The 19525-nt window shown below is 46.7% G+C and overlaps 1 protein-coding gene and 1 long non-coding RNA gene across 4 annotated transcripts; one reads left to right on the top strand and one right to left on the bottom strand.

Moving 5' to 3' along the window:
- Nucleotides 1-552: 552 nt before the first annotated feature.
- Smtnl1 (smoothelin-like 1) lies at nt 553-12640 on the bottom strand. Of its 2 annotated transcripts, XM_006234464.4 has the most exons (8): nt 12487-12640; nt 7951-8609; nt 6681-6816; nt 6524-6575; nt 5313-5468; nt 5024-5138; nt 4708-4859; nt 556-920 (listed from the first exon to the last, which is right to left on the bottom strand). In XM_006234464.4, the coding sequence occupies exons 2-8, from the start codon at nt 8605-8607 to the stop codon at nt 776-778; spliced, it is 1413 nt and encodes a 470-aa protein (XP_006234526.1). In that variant the 5' UTR covers nt 8608-8609; nt 12487-12640; the 3' UTR covers nt 556-775. The 2 variants fall into 2 exon arrangements, with proteins under 2 accessions (NP_001178668.1, XP_006234526.1); NM_001191739.1 differs by lacking the exon at nt 12487-12640 and having other exon boundaries at nt 553-920; nt 7951-8607.
- On the top strand, nt 10280-18858 carry LOC120101592 (uncharacterized). Of its 2 annotated transcripts, XR_005502274.2 has the most exons (4): nt 10280-10366; nt 14517-14714; nt 16088-16202; nt 18538-18858. It is a non-coding gene; the product is annotated as an uncharacterized LOC120101592 (long non-coding RNA). The 2 variants fall into 2 exon arrangements; XR_010065263.1 differs by having other exon boundaries at nt 14517-16202.
- Nucleotides 18859-19525: the final 667 nt, after the last annotated feature.

The following is a 19525-nucleotide window of genomic DNA, read 5'->3' on the forward strand; positions in this document are numbered from 1 at the left end:
TGTGACTCAGCATCTAGTGTCTATCCCCCAATACATTATAAAAAATGCTGGCCCTGATTAAGCCAGCCTCCGACCAGCCTTCCAGAAATCTACATGGGGAAAACCAGTGTTTTGTGTGAGGCAACAGCTTATCAGTATGTGCATGTCCTGTCAATCAACAGACGCCATTTCTTCTTATATCCTTGGAAGCATGTCTAATTTCCCTTACCTGGTGCTACAGAATGAGCCCACAGCTTCGTATATGCCAGACAAGTCCTTTATCACCAAGTGAACTTTGATACAGTGGAACCACACAAGGGGAACTTCAGCCAGAGTAGGAGTGATCAATTTTGTTGGACACCAGTTAGTTAGAATATTGGCCATCTCAAGAGCGCCACCCATTGACTGGCCCCAGAAGCACAGTTGTGTGAGATTTCTAGCGATTGTCTACTTCCTGTCTGGAAGTCCCTGTCCGGTTCCACCCCCGTTTCCTCCCCCCCCCCGCCCCCCCCCCCCGCCCCTCAGTGGGAGAAAGTGGAGGGCGCAAAAGAGACCGCGCAAACTGCCACACATGGCTGCGAATGCAGGTTTCTTTTATTTTTGGCCATCGCCTAGTACGTATGTGTGTCTGGTTGGGATGCGTTTGGGGAGCAGCAAGGAATGAGAGGAATTTTGCAGAAGTACTTTTAATGTCGTTGAGGCCGGTGCCACCCGTTTTATGCCTGGTGGTATAAGAGCACCTCGAGGCCATGGTTGGCAGCAGTCCCCGCTTCCTCCTCCCGCACGGCTTTGCCATTCATTTCTTTTTCGTCTTCACCAGCCCTTTCTGTACAAGGCTACGGTATAGCTCCTGGATGTAAGTGTAGACACACTTGGAATCGGGCACTGCCAGCCGCACCATGTCATCCACCTCCAGCAGCTGGGCGCAGTCGGCTAGTTTCCTGAGGGGAAGGTGGAAGGAGGAGCATAGGGTCAAAGGTGAAGTGGGAGCGGAGGAGATGGGTGGGTTCAGGGAGTGAAAGGCACCAAACCAGCCATCCCAGTGTGTGCTGGGTCACCCTGCAGGGAGACTAAGACATATATATATATATATATATATATATATATATATATATATATATATATATATATATTCAGTGGACCTGGGTCTCCATATCTTCACATGGACCTATGTTCTCCAGTCTGTATGATCCTCCTCCTCCCACATGTAGAGCTGTGATCTGGGTCAGGGACAGCAAATATTTAAGAGGACAGAACATGACTCCTACCCAGAGTACTGACTTACGGCAACCCTAACAGCTTCATTCAATTAGATGACCTATTTATTAAGCACCTACTGTGTGCCAGGCACTCTTCTACTTGTGAGCAGTGAATAGCCAAAACTCTGTTCTCGAGGTACCCACAGTGATCGAGTACATGAAGCAGAGGGTGTATGTGATTGGTGAGAGGTCTTATGGAGAAAAGAATAGCGGGAAAGGGCCACTCTATGCTAGAGAGGGCGTCTGATAATTTTAATAGGGTACTTGAGGAAGGATTCGAGAGTAAATAGGGAAGCCAGGTGGAGAGAGCATTTGCAAAGGCTCTAATGCAGGACTGCTTGGTGTGTTTCCGGACTGCAGGGAACCTAGCAAGTCCTCATTTTCTAACATATCAGCTGTACTTTGAGGCTACTTGATACCCCTGGGCTCTGCCAAGGCTGATAAGCTGGGCTAATCACTTCCCAGTGCCAGGTGTCTTATCAGCTAGTTCTGCAAGATGGTCTCGGTTACTCTGCTTTATCACTAACAAGCAGAGGAGGAACTGAGCTGAGAGGGTTTGGTGCTTTGCCCAAGGTGAAAGAATGTAACAGTTGGGACTCAACCCCAGGCCTGCCCAATGCCTTTGGCACCTTGGCTTGAGGAGACTAGATCTCCGAAGTTTGGGCTGCTGGAGCCAGCCAGCCATGGGGGCTAGCAACGGGAGCAAGAAGGCCCCAGTGGAAATCTTTCTTGGGGCTGCCACAGCTGGGCTGAAATCTAAGTCACTGGCGTGGGAGCTGGGGGAGGGGCACAGATGGGAGAGTTTTGAAAAATGGGACAGACTCACTGCACCCACACCTCAGCCCGTGGGTGTGGGTTAGTTGCTGGTCCCCTAAAACTGGAGAGGCAAACCTTTTATGCTCCCTCAGCAGTGTAACTGATAAAGCCCACTGGGCCTTTGGATTGGCTCTTCCTTCCTTTCATAGAAAGATTTTGGGAACTCCTTTGATGGCCCAGATCAGAAGATCAGGGCGATAGCTGTGGCAGAGGCCCCCTTTCAAGTCCTGTAAGACCCTCCCAGAGAGGCCAGGGAGTTAGGAAAGGGGAGTAAGGATTCGAACCTGGGCACCTCAACTATGATTCTCCACTCTGTTCCTGTAATTCTCCCTAGCCTCAATCCCATTCCGTTGCCTGGTGCCTCGCAGAGCCTGTGGTCATCCTCTGCTCTTCTGTGGTTCCACAGAAACCAGGCTTGCACTCTCTAGGTCGGGGTGTTTGGTGGGGCAGAGCTGCCTCCTCTTGTTACCATAAGCTTAGTTAGCCCAGGAGTGTACATAACACCCTGTAGGGTATCCAACAGGGACATGGGAAGACCCTACCCCCTCTGCCCATCTCCACCTGTGAGGATTCAATGAGTGGGTCTGAGCAGACGTTTTGCAGATGCGCACTTGGTTTATAGAACCTCCACTCGTTGGGTATTGCTGGGCTGGAACTTCATGGTCCCTGACCTTATCTTCCAACCCACAGCAGAGCAACCTAAAACTGGAAGAGTTCAGAATCTAGTTGGAATGTTGTGCTTGTTTGCCTCTGTTTCCAAATGTTGGGATTAAAGGCACATTCCATCGCGCCTGGCCATTCGGTGACTTTTAAATGGCATCCTTGTGTCTAAGGATGACACAGAGACCCCCTTAGGAAGAGAGGGTTGGCCACTGATCTCCACCTAACTGGAAAGCCTCCCCTTAATATGAGTAGCATGTAGCTCGTTCAACCAACATTTGAGAAAGCCTGCTGTTAAAAAAAAGAAGAGATGGCTCAGCGGTTATGAGCACTGGCTGCCCTTTCAGAGGTCCCAAGTTCGATTCCCAGCAACTGCATGGCACCTCACCATGTCTGTAATGCCAGCTCCAGAGAATCCAGTACCCTTAGACATACATGCGGGCAAAGTCTGGGTCAATATATGCTCATGTATATTCCTGATGGAGATACACATCCCTACTGGTGGGTGACCAGGCCTGGGTTAGACTAGATACTTTAGCATCCTAATTCCTAGGGTTTCTTTCTTTGTTTCTTTCTTTCTTTGAGACAGATCCCCCTGTAACACAAGCTGATCTCCAACTCTGTGAAGGATGAACTTGAACTCTTGGTTCCGGTGCCTCCAGCTCCTGAGTGCTAGGATTACAGGTGTGCACGATCACATGTGTTGATTAAACACAGGCCTTTGTGTGTGGTAAATGAGCACTCTATAAACTGTCCTACATCCACAGGCACTGACTGATTGATATTATTGATTGATTGATTGATTATTGACTGACTGATAGGTTGGATTTTACGATAGAGATGAGGCTTCTCAGCAATCCTCCTGTTTCGGCCTCAAGGTGCTGAAATTATAGACACACATCACTATGTGTGGGCTTTAGAAAAAGCGCCTGGCTGCCCATCAGGGGCCTGAGTTGCTCTCTTGCTAGCCATGCCCTCCGTACAACCTTGCCTCCATTGGTGACTTAGAAGTTTCTTGCTGGGCTCCTCTTCCAGGGTGGAGGTATGAGGTTGAAGAGTGTAGGACTCCCATGCATGCCCTTTTTACCCCTCTGGCAACCATGTTTTTTTGTTGTTGGTAGTTGGTTGATTGGCTTTGTATTAAGATGGGCTCTCACTGCACATCCCAGAAAATCCCAGAGTAAATGGTAATTATCAGAGTAACCGTGATGTCACTCGTTATGGTAACAGTAATGGAGCCAAGAGTTTTTGAAGCACTTGCTGTGGGTTAGGCCCTGTTACAGGTACCTAATTATGTTTCTGAGTTCTTATCTCTGTAAAAGAGGAAACGTCATAGGACTTAGAGGCTCTGGGAAGTAAAGGAGAATGGTTATGTCCAAGGTGACACAGAATCAAAATCTGTACCCTCTTGTCCAATATCAGAAGGCCTGCCTTTCTTCTCTCTCTTACTCTGCTTGAAATTTGAATTTTCTCTGGCTGTGTGTGTTCCTGTGCACATGTGTATGCAGGGTTGTGGAGGCCAGAAGTCAGGCTTGGATGTTGTACCTCAGGCACAACCCATCTGGTTATTTGAGTCCTTGGTCTCACACCAATTAGAGTAGTTTGGTCAGCAAGGTCAGGGTCTGCCTGTCTCTGCTACACTTGGGATTTTACATGTGTCCTGGATGGAACTCTGGTCTTCAAGGTTGTGCAGTAAGCATCTTACCAACTGAAACATCTCTCCTGCCCACTGTGTCAGGGCACCTGTCTGCCATTACATTTGCACATATGTACTTATGATCTCTCTCTTCATTTAGAATATAAGTCACAAGGATGGTAATTTTGTCTATTTAAGCCATTTACCTAAAGGTACAAAAAAAAAAGCAACAACTCAGATACAATACTATGTTGGCACTATTCTCTGATCGCCTGCCCTGCACCCTGGGCACCCATCTGGACTCCCCTGAGGCCACCCACCTCCCTTCTGACTCTCCATCCCAGAACTGAGGCTTACTCTGCAGTAGAGAAAGCTAGCGTGAAGTTGTGCCGGCGCTTTGTTGGGTCCAGCTCTGCATAGTCAAAGGCGTCTGGAAAAAACTTGTGGATGAGGGCACAGAAGGCCATGCCGCTGCTCCAGCTGGAGGAGAAGTTTTGGATGTCCACGTGCTGAGATAGGCAGGCAGGGAACAGAAGACCTTAGTGACCCCGGGCTGAAGAGTCTGGACTTTGCCTCTCCCACCCTTTGGATCTGAAGCCTCAGATTCTCCACCACACTATTGCCCTAGGGAAAAATGTCCCCTGTCCCTGTTGTATCCCCAGCCCGTGCCCACCTCGTAGTTTCTCGTCATGGCCCGGCACCACTCCAAAAGCATGTTCTTAACACCACCAATGGCTGCCCCGGCTGCCTTTGTGTTCCGGAACAGTGCAGTGGGGCCAGAGGCTGCCCTGTGAAGGGAGGAGCAAGATGCTACAAATGGCCGGCTGTTGTGGGGAATCTCTAGCTCCAGGTGTACGGTTTGGCCTTGATGGTTTCTACTGGCCCCTAGGCCTCCCTCCCTTGGCCCATCCACAAATCCTAGGGAAATCTCAGCCCACCCTGGCTCCTGGTTGGGATCCTACCCGCCAAATTTGTCCATGATGGCCTTCCGATTCTGTGCACGTGGCCCTCGGGGCCGGGTGGGGGCCGACACCCTGCGTTCTGGTGCCCGTTCCTTCTTTTTCTCCGAGGGAAGGGGCTCTGTGGGGCTCTCTGGCACCTCACTGGGCGAAGATTCACTACACAGAGAGGTTGCAGAAGCAGGAAAGGTGATTGAACCGACACTACAGGCTGCATGGGAACTGGGCAGAAGTCACTGTCATATACAAGTCTGTACGTGTATGCTTGATCAGAGCACGCACTCATCCTGTGCCTACTGGAAGGGCCAAGAAGCAATAAACAGACTCAAGCTAACTCTGTGGAGCATATGGTCTGTCGAGGCCGTATGATGCAAACCTGGGGCACATCTGGGGTCTGACCTGAGTTTAGATCCTGGCTTTGCTATTATTCTCTGTGTGATCTTGCGACTGTCACCTGACTTCTCAGAACCTCAGCTTTCCCATCTGTAAGGTGGGGATAAGAATGCCTACCTGGGGGTTGGGGATTTGGCTCAGTGGCAGAGCACTTGCCTAGGAAGCGCAAGGCCCTGGGTTCGGTCCCCAGCTCCGAAAAAAAGAACCAAAAAAAAAAAAAAAAAAAAAAAAAAAAAAAAAAAAAAGAATGCCTACCTGACAAGGTGATTCTGTGGCCTACAGAAGCTCAGGGTCAGATACCCGCAGTTGCTACAAAAGCTGTGCAAATGCTTGATGAGTATTCACCGGTCACCCTTCCTCAAGAGACAGGCAGGGTGATGGAAGAATATGGCTGGCTCTCTAGAACTTTCCATTTGCCCAGCACCATGCTCAAATGGTTTGTGCTCACTAGTCCTTGGGGCCTACATAACCCTGGATATCCACAGAATTGTTAAGTTCACTTCACAGATGCAAAGAAGCTGAGTGACACTGCCAAGGTCATGTGACTGGTAAATGGCAGAACCATTGTCCGAACTCCGGACTGAATTCTTAGAGAGTTGTAGAGAAGTCACAGGACCTGAAGAGGCTTCAGCCACGGAGCAGGAGGCAGACCAGGCATCGTTCATGCCTCTGATTCCATTTGTTTTCTGGGATCTGTTTGGGATACAAGGCTGAGGGCCAGGGATCCTAGAAATCGGGTTCTTGGGAGGCCCAGAAAGAGGTGATGGTTGACTTCAAAAGGAGCAGGAGAAAGGAGTCAGAGCTCTAGGGCTTGACTTTACCTGGCTGAAGCACTGGTCTCTCCAGATGCTGTAGACTCTGGACCCAACCCATCTGGAGGGAAGGAATAGAGTAGAAGGAAGCTGAGGCTATCTGTGATGTGCTCTCTGGGTCCTCCTCCTTCAGGTTAGCCATGCAACATCCTGGGCTGTCCCTTACCTGGGCTGAGGCTGGTCCCCTCATCTGTGGGGCTCTCGGGCCAGTCCTCGGGGGAGCTGGGAATCACCGCTGCCCTTTCTTCTGATTCATTTTCCTTACCTTGTTCCTCCTGCTCTTCAGTGGGACTCCCTGGCTCCTGGAATGAATAGGATCTATGTAGGCAGTTACCCAAGGCTTTCTAAGAACTTCAGAAAAATTTGGAAGGCATCCTGAACCACACTCTCCTTTCCCTATCCCCACTTATTTTGATAACTGGTAGAGGAAGAGTGTATTTTCCCAAGGTATTATGGTTTGGATAGAAAGTGGCCACACCACTATTGATAGGTGGTTGTATCATGAGGTCTTTAATCTCATCAACAGACTGTCCTATTGATGGGTTCATAGCTTATGAGCTTTTATAGGAGGTAGAGTTTAGTTAGAAGATCTATCACTGGGGCTGTGCCTTTGAAGGGCATATCTTTTATGTGCTGTGTGTGTCCCTATGTGATGTGTGCATATGTCTGTGTGTGTGTCCCTGTGTGTGTATGGGCGCAGGCATGCTGCAGTGTGTGTGTGTGTGTGTGTGTGTGTGTGTGTGTGTGTGTGTGTGTGTGTGAGAGGATAACCTCAGGTATAATCTTTACTTCCTCCTCTTTTTTTTTTTTTTTTTTTTTTTGGTTCTTTTTTTTCGGAGCTGGGGACCGAACCCAGGGCCTTGCGCTTCCTAGGCAAGCGCTCTACCACTGAGCTAAACCCCCAACCCCACTTCCTCCTCTTTTGAGACAAGTTTTTTTGTTGTTGTTGTTGTTTGCCTGTGTATAACAGGATTCTCTTCTCAGTCTTGGCCTCCTATCAGGCACACTGGGATTACAAATGTGTATTACTGGCCCTGACTTTGACATAGGCTCTGAGGATTTGAAACTCAGAACTTAGCTTGCTTAGCAAGTGTTTGTACCCAACTATCCATCTTCCCACAAAAGAGAATGTCTTATGTTCAGAGATTTCTCGTCTCTTGTTTCTTGCTTCTTGGCTGCCGTAGGAAAGCAATTTTCTTATGTTGTGTCCTTTCGTGTATTTCTGCCTTATCAAAGGCCTAAAGGCAATGGAGTCAGGACTGAAATCTTTGAAACCATGTTCCAAAATAAAACTTTTCTGCTTTAACTTGATTTCCTTGGGTGTTTTGTAGTAGTATCAACAACAAGCAACAAACCCACAAACAAACAAGGGAATCATGGGGGCTTCGATTCCAGAGGGGGAGAAGGCTTGAGACCTTTCTGTATGCCCTACTCACCACCAACTCCTTTGTGTCACTTCTGGCCTCTTTCCCATCAACTTCCTGAAGCTGAGGCTCGGCCTGGTCTTTCACATCAGCCTTCTTTTGAGATTCAGTCTCAGCCTCTTTGACAGTAACCTCTGCTCCAGCATCCTCCTTGGATTCAGGCTCAGCCTTATCATTCACATCTGATTTCTCCTTAGATTCTAGATTGGTCTCTTTCTCATCAACCTTCTGCTTCTCCAAGGGCAGCACGGCTTCCTCTTTCTCCGTAACCTCACTGGGTTCAGGTTTTGTCTCTTCTTTCTTACCAGTGTCTTCCTGAGAAGACACTGTGGTGTCTTCCTTCCCACCTTTCTCCTCGGCAAGGTCAGCCTTGGCTTCCTCCTTCCCTCTGGCCTCCCCTTGCGAGTCTGTCTTGAGCTCCTCTAATATACTTGCTTCCACCTGGCATCCCCCTGATATACCACCCTCAGATGCTGCTTTACACAAATGTTCTGCCCCATCTGGAGGCTCTTCTTTGTCATTTGTCCCAACTGTGCCTTCGGCCACCTCTTCTGCAGTGCCTTCGGCCACCTCTTCTGCAGTGCCTTGACTTCCTGGTGTTGCAAGATTCCCTGCAGTTGGGGAGACAGTGGTCCCATCCTCAGAGGGGTTCCCTTCTGTCTGTTCCATGTCTAGAAAGATAAGAAATGAAGACATTACTGCACACTGCCCTGGCATGAGGTGATGACCCTGCCCTCTTAGTGCCCTGACTCAGGAGTCAAGAAGTCTGTAGTTCTGCCTGTTTCCCTTACTCACTGGGCATGACATCAAAGACCGCTCTCCCTGTGGAAATAAGAAGGACATAGAGGGTTCTCTCTGCTAAAGTGGGGCAGCTGGAGCATGTTGACTTGATGTTGGATGGAATTTACCCAGTGCCCTTCTGTAAGTATGGCTGTATTATTATTTTGAAGCAGAGTCTCCTGTAGCCTAGGCTGGTCTCTCCTTTTAGCAGAGGATATCCTTGAAGTCTTAATCCTACTGCCTCTGTCTCCTGAGTGCTGGGGTTAGACGCTTGTACCACCACACTTATTGTTATTGCACCACCATATCATCATCATCATCATCACCACCACCACCACCACCACCACCACCACCACCACCACCACCACCACCACCACCACCACATCTAGGGTTTCATGCATGCAAGGCATCACTTTACCCCTGACTGAAATGCTCAGCCTTGTCGTGTCATGCTTTTAAAACAATATTTGCCTCATTTTGATTAAGCCAATGAGGTGGTCACAATTTAATACCATCATTCCACAACATGAGAGGAACAATCGCCCCCTAGAGCCCAAAGCAGGTAGGTGTATAGAACTGGGCAGCCCTGCTTTGCTTCCATTGTGTGGATTTTCAATTACCTTCTATTTCTGGTAAGGGACATGGAGCTTCCATCTCCAGCAGTGATCTAAAGTGTCTTTAAAATGCATTATTGGATTTAAAAATAACTTAATTCAAAACAAGACAGGCCTTTAGGAAACTTGAGTAGAGAAGGTACAAATGTCAAATCATAGAGGTGATGTAAAAATACTCAAGCCAGGGAGTCCCTGGGCAGGCTAGTCTCTGAACCTCTGTGATTCTTCCAAAAGTGGGTGGGAAGAGTTTGCTCTGGTGAGATAATAGAATCACATCCTCTCTAGCCTGCAAAGCTGGCCTCTGCCTGCTCCTGGGTGTATGTGGAGGAGAGGATGCCTTCGCTTGGTGATTCTCATTTGAGTATAGTATACAGTTATGGAGTAGGGGGAGTTCACTTCAGTTCCTTCACTGTCTTCTCTTGTTGGGGTTCTAGTTACAAAGAAAACAGTTCCCAAATGGGGCTGAGGGCATGACTCAGACAGTACAATAAGTGGACACTCTTGTCATTGGCTAAAAATACCTCCTGCCCTTGGCAGTACTTTCTTGGTGAGAGTATCCAGGATGTCTCAGTAAATTGGAACAGATCACAGGCAGCATGAAGACAGGATCTGCTTCTGTTGACTATTTCAGTCTTCCTGTTCTTCTGCACAAGAGTCCAGAGGTCCCTGGATCTGGTGCCCTCTACTTTCTAAGAAGCAGATGGGGCTTCGTAAACATATGAAGGCTGTTCACACAGTAGCCTGTTCATGGTGCAGCAGCTCTAGTCATACATTCTAACAAGAAGGTTCCCCCTTGCTGTGTGCCTGTGTGGCAGCGTGAAGGAAAGATAGCCAGGGGGGTTGGGGATTTAGCTCAGTGGTAGAGCCCTTGCCTAGCAAGGGAAAGGCCCTGGGTTCAGTCCCCAGCTCCGAAGGAAAAAAAAAGATAGCCAGGCAGTCATAGCACACAGACCCTGACCTTCTAACCACTCACTTTTTTTTTTGGTTCTTTTTTTCAGAGCTGGGGACCGAACCCAGGGCCTTATGCTTCCTAGGTAAGCGCTCTACCACTGAGCTAAATCCCCAGCCCCTAACCACTCACTTTTGAGCTCAAGGGATTCCCAGGGCCCCAGCTTTAGATTGGAGTTTCTAGACAGTACCCTGTAGAAGTATGCCACAAACAAAGGTGCTGTGGATCGGAGGGCAGGTACAAAAGCTCCTATCTAACCTCCAACTCTGTATAAACTGGGCAGAGTGCTACAGGCATGGAATCCTAGCACTTGTGAGGTAGAAGGAGGAGGATCAATCTCAGCTATATGATGTTCTTGAGGGCAGCTGGGGCTGTGTCTCAAAGAAGAAAAAGAGGAGGAGGAGGGAGAGGAAGAGGAGGAAGAAGAAGAAAGGAAGATGCATTTATTCACTGACCCAAGGTTATTTCAAATATAGCCAGCTTTTCTTAGAGATCTACAGCATCATTAGCACTTAAGTAGGTATCAGGTGCCACTGAGTTTAAAAAACTGAATGCTTAGCTTAATATCATTGAACTCACCTTTCCTTAAACCTACCTGGCCATGAACTCTCTCTTTGCTCTCTTTCCCTACTGAAATGTTTTCCACGAGATATTCCTGTTACCCTCTTTGACAAAACCATGCTCAAGGTCTGAACGAGGCACAAACTCTCTTCCCTCTCTGTTGCCTGTCCTTGCGATTGTGAGCCAGGAGTGAAAGTCACTGAGGTCTTACAGGGACTCCAGCTCCCACTGTTTACTGTGTGATGCTTGATCTGCATTCTAATTTCTAGAGCTAGAAACAGATCCCAGTCCATATGCATAGCGGAGGACTTAGGCCACTAGCACATGGGAAGTGTTTGGAAGGAGCCCTTAGTCCACAGCTTGCCTAGTGTAGATGAACTGTGTCATTCCTGAGCCACAGTGAGGTGCTGATCTGGTCTCCAGGGCATTCACTAGTGATACAAGAGAGGGCTGAGTGTCAGTAAGAGGATACCCCCAAGTGAGGCGCATTTGGCTAAGACATAGCTGTTTGCTTCAGCCATCTTTTCCCCTAGCTGCACACTACATGTGTGAGGTGGAAAGGATGAGACAGTATGCATATGAGCATTCCCATACGCACGCGCCCGCGCGCGCGCGCACACACACACACACACACACACACACACACACACACACCTCAGCTACCTTGCCTTTTTGTCACCTCTGCTTCCCCTCCAGGCTTGTCATAAATAGACAAGGAGTGAAGAAGCTCTGAATTCTGAGGAGCAAAGATAACACCCCCTTCCCCCAATGCTCCCGGTTCTATAGCAGCTTACAGCTTACACTGATGCACTCCATCTTACCTTAGTCATCCCTTGCTTGACCCCTCAGGAAGGTATAAGTAACCTCATTTTATAGTTTAGGGGTCTGGTTTAGCTAGTAGCATTCCTGTGACTAAAGTCATAAGAGAATTAAATTGGCCAAACTATACCTGGAACCAAGGTCTCCTGAGTCCAGAGTTAGAGCGTGTACTAAAGATACTTTCCCCACTAGATCCTCAGCCCAGTGCCCTTTCAACAGCCCCAGCTCATAAGGGTGGGCAAGTAACCCGTGGGGAGGAGCCCATGGATAAGGCTGAGGAGGTCCTCTTTCAGCTAAGTGCACACTAGACTTCACGAAAGGAACACTTCTCAGCACTCCTTTCCTGCTTTTCTCTCTGCTTCCTTCTTCCCTCTTTTCCCTGAACCCCAACTGTTACCCCTGTATTGTGCTCAGTTCAGCTCTTCAGTCCAACTATAGAGTGGGAAGATTGCTGTCTCTGTGATGCGTCTCTCCCACTGCTGCTCGATCTCTCTCCCAGTAGTTCTGAGGCCCCTACCTTACCCACTTCAGTCCTCACCTGGAGAGGCCATTGCATCCTACCCACTCCCCAAGACTTCCACCTGTCATCCTCCCTCCCTACCAGCCCTCTTCATAGATGGCCATCTGCAGGCCACTCTGTACTTGACCTCAAGGTCACCCAACTCCTTTAGGCATTGAAAAAGAATAGGCGTAGTAGAGAGTTAGGAAGCAGCCTGGGTTTCTCTCATTGTAGGGTCCTCATTGAAAGATCTGGGTCATGGAAGGTAAGAGTAGGGGCTAGAAGATACAGGAAGTAATTAGAAAGGGAACCACAGCTTTTCTTACCTGTGGGGTTCTGCCTGCAGCTTGGAGCTCTTGCCTCGTTCTAGCTGAGTAGCCTCCCTCCCATCGTCCTTTAAGCTCTGGTGGCTTTTACTTCCACCCCACCCCACCCCACCTTCAAGAGGTCTGGGCTTCAGGAAGAGCATTGTTTACTGCTCTGTTGGTACAACACTTTCTCTTAGACTGGGAGGCTCAAATTTCCCCTGAAGATCTGACAGGTGGCACCTTTCAATCATGCTGTGTCCCTCTCACTGACTGGCCCTAACATCTTTCCTGTGATCACCGTCCTTCCTGAAGTGCTCTGCCTATGGAGACCTTGACAAGCAACAATCACTCAGGGGGCCCATTTGGAGCATGGTCTCCAGCTCTCTGGTTGACCGTGATTATCCAGAGCCAGGGTCAACCTTCCGTGCTCCCTTAGCCCCTTGCTTCCAGCCTTCCTCTAATTTCCCTATTTAGTCCTCTATAGACAAAGTAGCTACTGAGGGGGTGGGCTCCTTCAGAAGGTGGTAAATGGGGCAGCTGCCAACTGTGGGCTCACACTGGACCAGGAAGCTTGAAAGGGAAGGGGCCAAGAGAAGAGAGAACCAATGAAATACTGGACTTTTAGCATCTTCATCATAAATAACTCGTTGGTTCTGTTGACTGCTACATGTTCAATTTTGAATATATATATGTGTGTGTGTGTGTGTGTGTGTGAACATATGTGTGTGTGCTTGTGTGTGTATGGGGTGTGTGCGTGTGTCTGTGTGTGTGTGTGTGTGTGTGTGTGTGTGTGTGTGTGTGTGTGTGTAATTAAGGTTTTGCTCTGAAAACCAAAACAAAGCAAGTCCTTATCCTGGCCATTTGGAGAGTGTGGGCAGGGATACTCCTCCCATTGATGAAGCCTGTGACTCCTCCAATTCCCCTCCCCCAGTCCCTTTCACTCAGTCGGACTGGCTTGCTTCCTATGCTGTAAATAAATCTAATCAGTGCTTTCCAGACTAAGAACTGGGTTTTTCCTTCTGCTCTTTGTGAGGCTGGCTCCTTCTCATTATTCTCAATCCAACTCAAATTTCGTCCTCTAATGAGGTCCTCCATTGTTAAGCTCCCTCCATCAAGTCTGCCTGCTTATGTACTGTAAAATATTTGCCAGAATCAAAAATTGCATTTGGTGGCACATGCCTTTAATCCCAGCATTTGAGAGACAAACTCAGGCAGATTTCTGTGAGTTCAAGGCTACTCTGGTCTACAAAGCAAGTTCCAGGACAGCCAGGGCTATACAGAGAAACCATATCTTGGACTGGAGGATGGCTCAGTGGTTAAGAGCACTGACTACTCTTCCAGAGGTCCTGGGTTCAATTCCCAGCAACCACAACCATCTGTAATGGAATATGATGCTCTCTTCTGGTGTGTCTGAAGATAGCTAGTATACTCATATACATGAAATAAATAAATACATTTTAAAAAGAGAGAAAAAGAGAAAAAATAAAAAGAGAGAAACGTGTCTTGAAAAGCAACAGCAAGTGGCACTCTGGGGTTGGAGGGAAGGTTCAGTGGTTAAGAGCATGGCACTCACTGTCTTTATGGAGTACCCAGTTCCCAACACGCACATAATAGGTTACAGCCCATCTGTAACTGCAGTTCCAGGGGATCTGATGCCCTTATCGGACCTCCAAAGGCACACATGTCATGCACTATGCACATGCAGGCCAAACACTTGTACACATAAAATAAAAATCAATAGATCTTTAGAAATCATTGAAGTTGCATTCTCTCTCTCTCTCTCTCTCTCTCTCTCTCTCTCTCTCTCTTTCTCTCTTCTCTATGCTCTATGAGGACAGGGAATCTTTTCTCATGCTCACAAGCTTTGCCTGGGTCATGTTATGTTCTTGATAAATAAATATCAAATAAACAATTAATCAAGAAAAGCAGGGGGAGGGGAGCTGGGGTCAATGGCTGGGATGATATGAAGGAGAGATTATTCTGTGAAGCCAGGTTTGGGGACTGATATTCAAATAAGTGTAACATCTGTCCTTTTCACTATCTTCCAGGGCTTGAGAGATGGCTCAGAGGTTAAGAGCACTGTCTGTTCCTCCAGATGTCTTAAGTTCAATTCCCAGCAACCACATGGTAGCTCACAACCATCTGTAATGGAATCTGATGCCCTCTCCTGGTGTGTCTGAAGACAGCTTACAGTGCACTCACATAAAATAAATAAATGTCAAAAAGAAATTATCTGCCAAAGACAGGTGAGTTCTCCCTTATGTCTTTGCCTTGGTGATTTTTTTCTTCCTTTAACTCATTTCTTGTCCTGCTGTCATGAGATAATAAAATCAGCCTACTAGAAGATTGTGGCATCGGTCATCAAAACTTCTGCTGGGTAACTCCTTCATTCTTTGATGCAATGGTCAGTGAACACCAAGTAGGTGCTGGAGATAACAGCACTGGACACAACGGAAAACAGGCCAGAGACGATAACTTAGTGTGATGAGTTAGTACTCACCTGAACAAGTAAAACATGTACTATATTAGATGGGGCAGGCTCTATAAAGTAAGTGAAGCAGGGCAAGCAATAGGGCGTTCTCTTTATTTTTGCTTTTGTTTTGTACTGAGGAGAATATATTTGTAGACACTGCAAGTGATATGGGAACAAAGACCTCAAGTTGGGCCCTTTAACCTGTGCCAGTTACTGTTCAACTAGAAAGAATGGCATATGTTTGATGTATTTGATAGGATATTGAAAGACCCCCGGAGCCGGGAGACCCTCACTCAAGTCTCGGGATGACTCGACCCACCAAGAACTCACCAGAGACTGATCTTGATGCAATCAATAAGAGGTTTATTGATAGGGAGGACAGAAACCAGCATTCTGGGGTCAAGACTCGTATCTCACGCAGGGGTAGAGGAGTTTGACCTCGAATGGTTGGGAGAAGGGGTATTTAAAGGAAAAACCATACCGAATCACAAGGAAGAACCTCCTGTTTCTCATGATTGTTCTTTAAGATTTTAATCTAACTTTATGGTTCACCAGTTCCTGCTACTATGGTCAGCTGCTATTATGGTCAGCTGCTATTATGGTTAGCTAGTTTGTGGAACAAAGTGGCTGAACCAGCTGGTGCAATTACTCTTTCTGTGATCAGCTAGTTCCTGGAACAGGCAGTTCCAGGGTCCGACTCTTTTTCTTTCTTTTGTCTTCAACTTTTGTCTAGGGGGCAATTTTAAACTTTTTCCTTTCAATATCAGCATGACAGGGCAAAGCACTGCAGCAGGAGAATAGTTGGAAGTAAAAGGAAGAAAATAGGGTTGACGAATCATGTGGGATTTGTCCTGGTTCATATTGATTACCTACTTATAGGATCTAGAACCATGTAGAAGATAAACCTCTAGGCAAGTCCATGAGATAATTCTATATTGGGTTAACTGAGGTGAAAAGACTGGACCTATAAATATCTAGCAACTTCCCATGGACTGGGAGAGCTGAGTGAGTAAAAAGGACAGAGTGGATGAGTACCAGCATTCCTCTGTGGTCTTGACTGTGGACGTGCTATGAGTAGTTGCCTCCCATTCCTGCCACAGTGGGATGGAATGAACCAAAAGCTGAGGTAAGCCATTTGTTCTGTAGGTTGTTCTTCTCAGGGGATGGATTACATCACGGAGAGAAGCAGAACAGGGTCTTATAAGCTACTGAGGAGACTTTGGCTTTCTCCATGATTAGAAACCACTGCAGCATCTAGGAGGTGAGTGACACAAACCAGCTGTAGGTTTTTTTTTTTTAACATCACTCTGGCTGCTGTTTTGAGACCAGTCAGATGTGAAGCATGGACAGGAGCAGGGAGAACAGCCTGAGACTAGCTTGGTGATTTGGTACAGTGTGTGATGGTCTGAGTCAGAGAGTCATCAGTGAAAGCAAGGAGAGTTGATGAGGATCAGCCACAGTGGAGACAGCAGTGAAGTCTGGCTGTGCTTTCTACTCAAGTTAATGGGACCGACTCTCACCTCCTGCTCCTCTCTGGGCAGTCCAGGAGACATTTATTTTTGTGCTCTCTGAGTCTCTTAAGAGTGTCGGGTCCCAGTGAGGAGATCCTGCAATCTTTTCTTTTGGGCTCCAGTCCCATCCAAAAAGGCAGTACTGACCCCAGAGTCAGTGATTCTCTCTAAGGATGGGAAAGATGGGGTGTGGGGTAGAGTGAGGGACCAGAGATTAGCAATTTGGGATGATGCCTGGATTCCAGTGATAGCCTCAGAAAGGGAAATTACTAAGGTACTTTTTTTTTTTACAAGAAACCATGGACAATTGGTAAGCCTTATTTGTAGAACCAAAAGTACTAACTATAGAATGTGAAAATCGCTTTTATTTCCTTTGATGAGAGCTGTACCCAAGCTGTGCAAATACAGGCTTAGACTGAGCCCTGACCATTTCTTACTCTGTTCTAACTATCCCTAGGCCTAGGCCTGGAAGCTTCTAGTCTCCATAAATCCAATCTTCCAAGCTGACTGATTCACTCTGGCTTCTCTTGACTTCCAACTGAATTGCTCTGCCTGGCCTCTCACTAACATGGGCAATATGTTCAATTGTTTTGGTTTCTTCTCATGTTCTGGCTCATGTGTCTTCACCTGTGTCTAGATTGTTCTCTCTGAGGCCTGTCTCTGTAAAAGTGTCCCAGTAAAACTGCCATTCATACACACCACACCACCTTTTCTCTCTCCTACTTTAAAAAAAAAGATTTATTTATTTTGTGTTTGTGAGTACACTGTAGCTGTCTTCAGACACACAAAAAGAGGGCATCAGATTCCATTGCAGATGGTTGTGAGGCACCATGTGGTTACTGGGAATTGAACTCAGAACCTCTGGAAGAGCAACCAATGCTCTTAACCTCTGAGCCATCTCTCAAGCCCCCTTTTTCCTACTCTTAAGTAGCCTCTTTCTCTCTGTGCTATTCTCAGGAGAGTTGGCTATATCCTATCTCTGACTCATTTAGCCAGATCTTTCTCTGAGCCATCACTTTGTCCCTCAATTAGACATCACTTTCAAACATGTCTGCTTTCTTCGGCAAACTAACTTTACTTTCATTGTTTGGGATTAAAGGTATGTTTGGGACTAAGGGAATGTTAAAGGTATGTCACTCCAGTCAGATCACAGAGACTTGGAAGGTCTTTGATAGGATCTCCTGCCAAAGCAACCATGTTGCTGGGTTAAAATTCTTCTACAGTAAAAGAAAGACAGGGCCACATAGCAATAATAACGGTAGCACCATTGTCAGCAAAAGCAATGATTTTCCAGGGTCTGAAGGGAGGGGAAGTAGGAAGTTGTTCAGTGTGTGTAGTTTTAGTTATGCAAGATAAAGGTCTTCTAGAGGTCTTCTGTGCAATACAGTGCATATAGAGAATAACACTATCGAGTACAAGTAGAGTGTCTTTTGTTAAATGTTCTAAGTACAGTAAAAAGATCCTTCTGAGAAGTTGGGGAAAATACTTGCAATAGGGCTGGGAAAATGGCTCAGGTGGCGAAAGAGCTTTCTTTGTGGTAGTAAGGTCCTGATTTGAGATCCCTAGAACAAATCTAACGTCAGACATGGTGGGATGGGTCCACAATTCCAAGACCCTATGGTGAGATGGGAGGCAGAGACAGGAGCATCTCTGAAAGCTTTCAGGCCAGCTAGGCTGGTATAGGCAGCAGCAAACACTAGATCTTGTTTAAACATGGTTAAAGTTAAGGATGGAAACCTGAGGTTGTCCTCTGACCTCCAAGCACACAATTCATTCTCTCACACACAAACATAAAAAGATAAATAAATTTTAAGTTGTCAATAGATTACATTAGGAAATAAGTGGGCTGGTGAGATGGCTTGCTGATATAGGTGATTACCCCCAAGCCTGACAGCTTGGGTTTGATTACTCTGAACTCCCATGATGGAAGGAGAGAATCAGCTTCTACCAGTTGTCCTTTGACCTCCACAAGCCCTTCGATTCCACCATGGGTGCATGTTCTTATAAATAAATTTAAATTTAAAAATAGTATGTCAAATGAACTGTATAGTTCAGTTATTGAGTGTTTGCTTACAATTCCTTCAGCACCGTGGAAGAGAGATGAAAAAAATCACTATTAGCTGAGAATGTGAAAATAGCACTTTGGAAAAAAGACTTCATCTGCTAAAGACAAGAATAGATCAAGAAAATGCGACTAAATATCAAGAATTATTAAATTGGGGCTGGAGAGATGGCTCAGTGGTTGAGAGTATTGACTGCTCTTCCAGAGGTCCTGAGTTCAAATCCCAGCAACCACATGGTGGCTCACAACCATCTGTAATGGGATCTGATGCCCTCTTCTGATGTATCTGAAGACAGCAACAGTGTACTTATAATAAATAAATAAATCTTTAAAAAAATATTAAATCTTGGTGTTCCTCATCATTTCTCCTTGCTTTCACTGATGACTCTCTGGCCCAGATCATCTCACACTGTACCAAATCACCAATGAAGTTCATTAGACTGTGTTCTCTGTGTGTTGCAGATTTGCCCTAATAAAAATAGTTTTAAAGGATAAAGCCGCAAGGCCCTGGGTTCGGTCCCCAGCGCCGAAAAAAAGAACCAAAAAAGGAGATAAAGCCAAGGGGTTGGGGATTTAGCTCAGTTAGGTAGAGTGCTTGCCTAGAAAAAAAAAAAAAAAAGAAAGAAAGAAAGAAAGAAAAAGAGAAGGATAAAGCCAATAATTCTTATTGTTACATTTATTTTTTTATTTATTGTGCATGTGTATGGCTATGATAAAGAAGTGCAGTAAAACATGCTGCAGCGCTGGGGCAGTTGGTAGAGCGCTTGCCTGTAGCATGTGGTCCTACTTCCATCCCAGCACTGCAAAGTTCAGGCATAACGGCGCTCATCTGTAACCGCAGCCCTAGTGAGGTTGAGGCAGGAAATAAGTTCTAGGTCATCTTCGGCTACACCGCAAATTAGAGAGCCTGGGTTCCATGAGACCCTATCTCAAAAGCAAGCACAGAAGACCTCTATACATGTTTCCTTTTTCTGCGAGCAGCGATTTTGTATCCTTCTTTCTGCAACCCCA

Source organism: Rattus norvegicus, chromosome 3, assembly GCF_036323735.1.
Source record: "Rattus norvegicus strain BN/NHsdMcwi chromosome 3, GRCr8, whole genome shotgun sequence".
Lineage (NCBI taxonomy): Eukaryota > Metazoa > Chordata > Mammalia > Rodentia > Muridae > Rattus > Rattus norvegicus.

Excerpts from the sequence above, each read along its gene's own strand:
- Smtnl1 (NM_001191739.1), bottom strand. The coding sequence starts at position 8,607 with ATGGAACAGACAGAAGGGAACCCCTCTGAGGATGGGACCACTGTCTCC. Across the intron at positions 5,469-6,523 it reads GAGACCAGTGCTTCAGCCAG|TGAATCTTCGCCCAGTGAGG; the intron begins GTAAAGTCAAGC and ends CTCTCTGTGTAG. Across the intron at positions 4,860-5,023 it reads CCATGACGAGAAACTACGAG|CACGTGGACATCCAAAACTT; the intron begins GTGGGCACGGGC and ends TGCCTATCTCAG.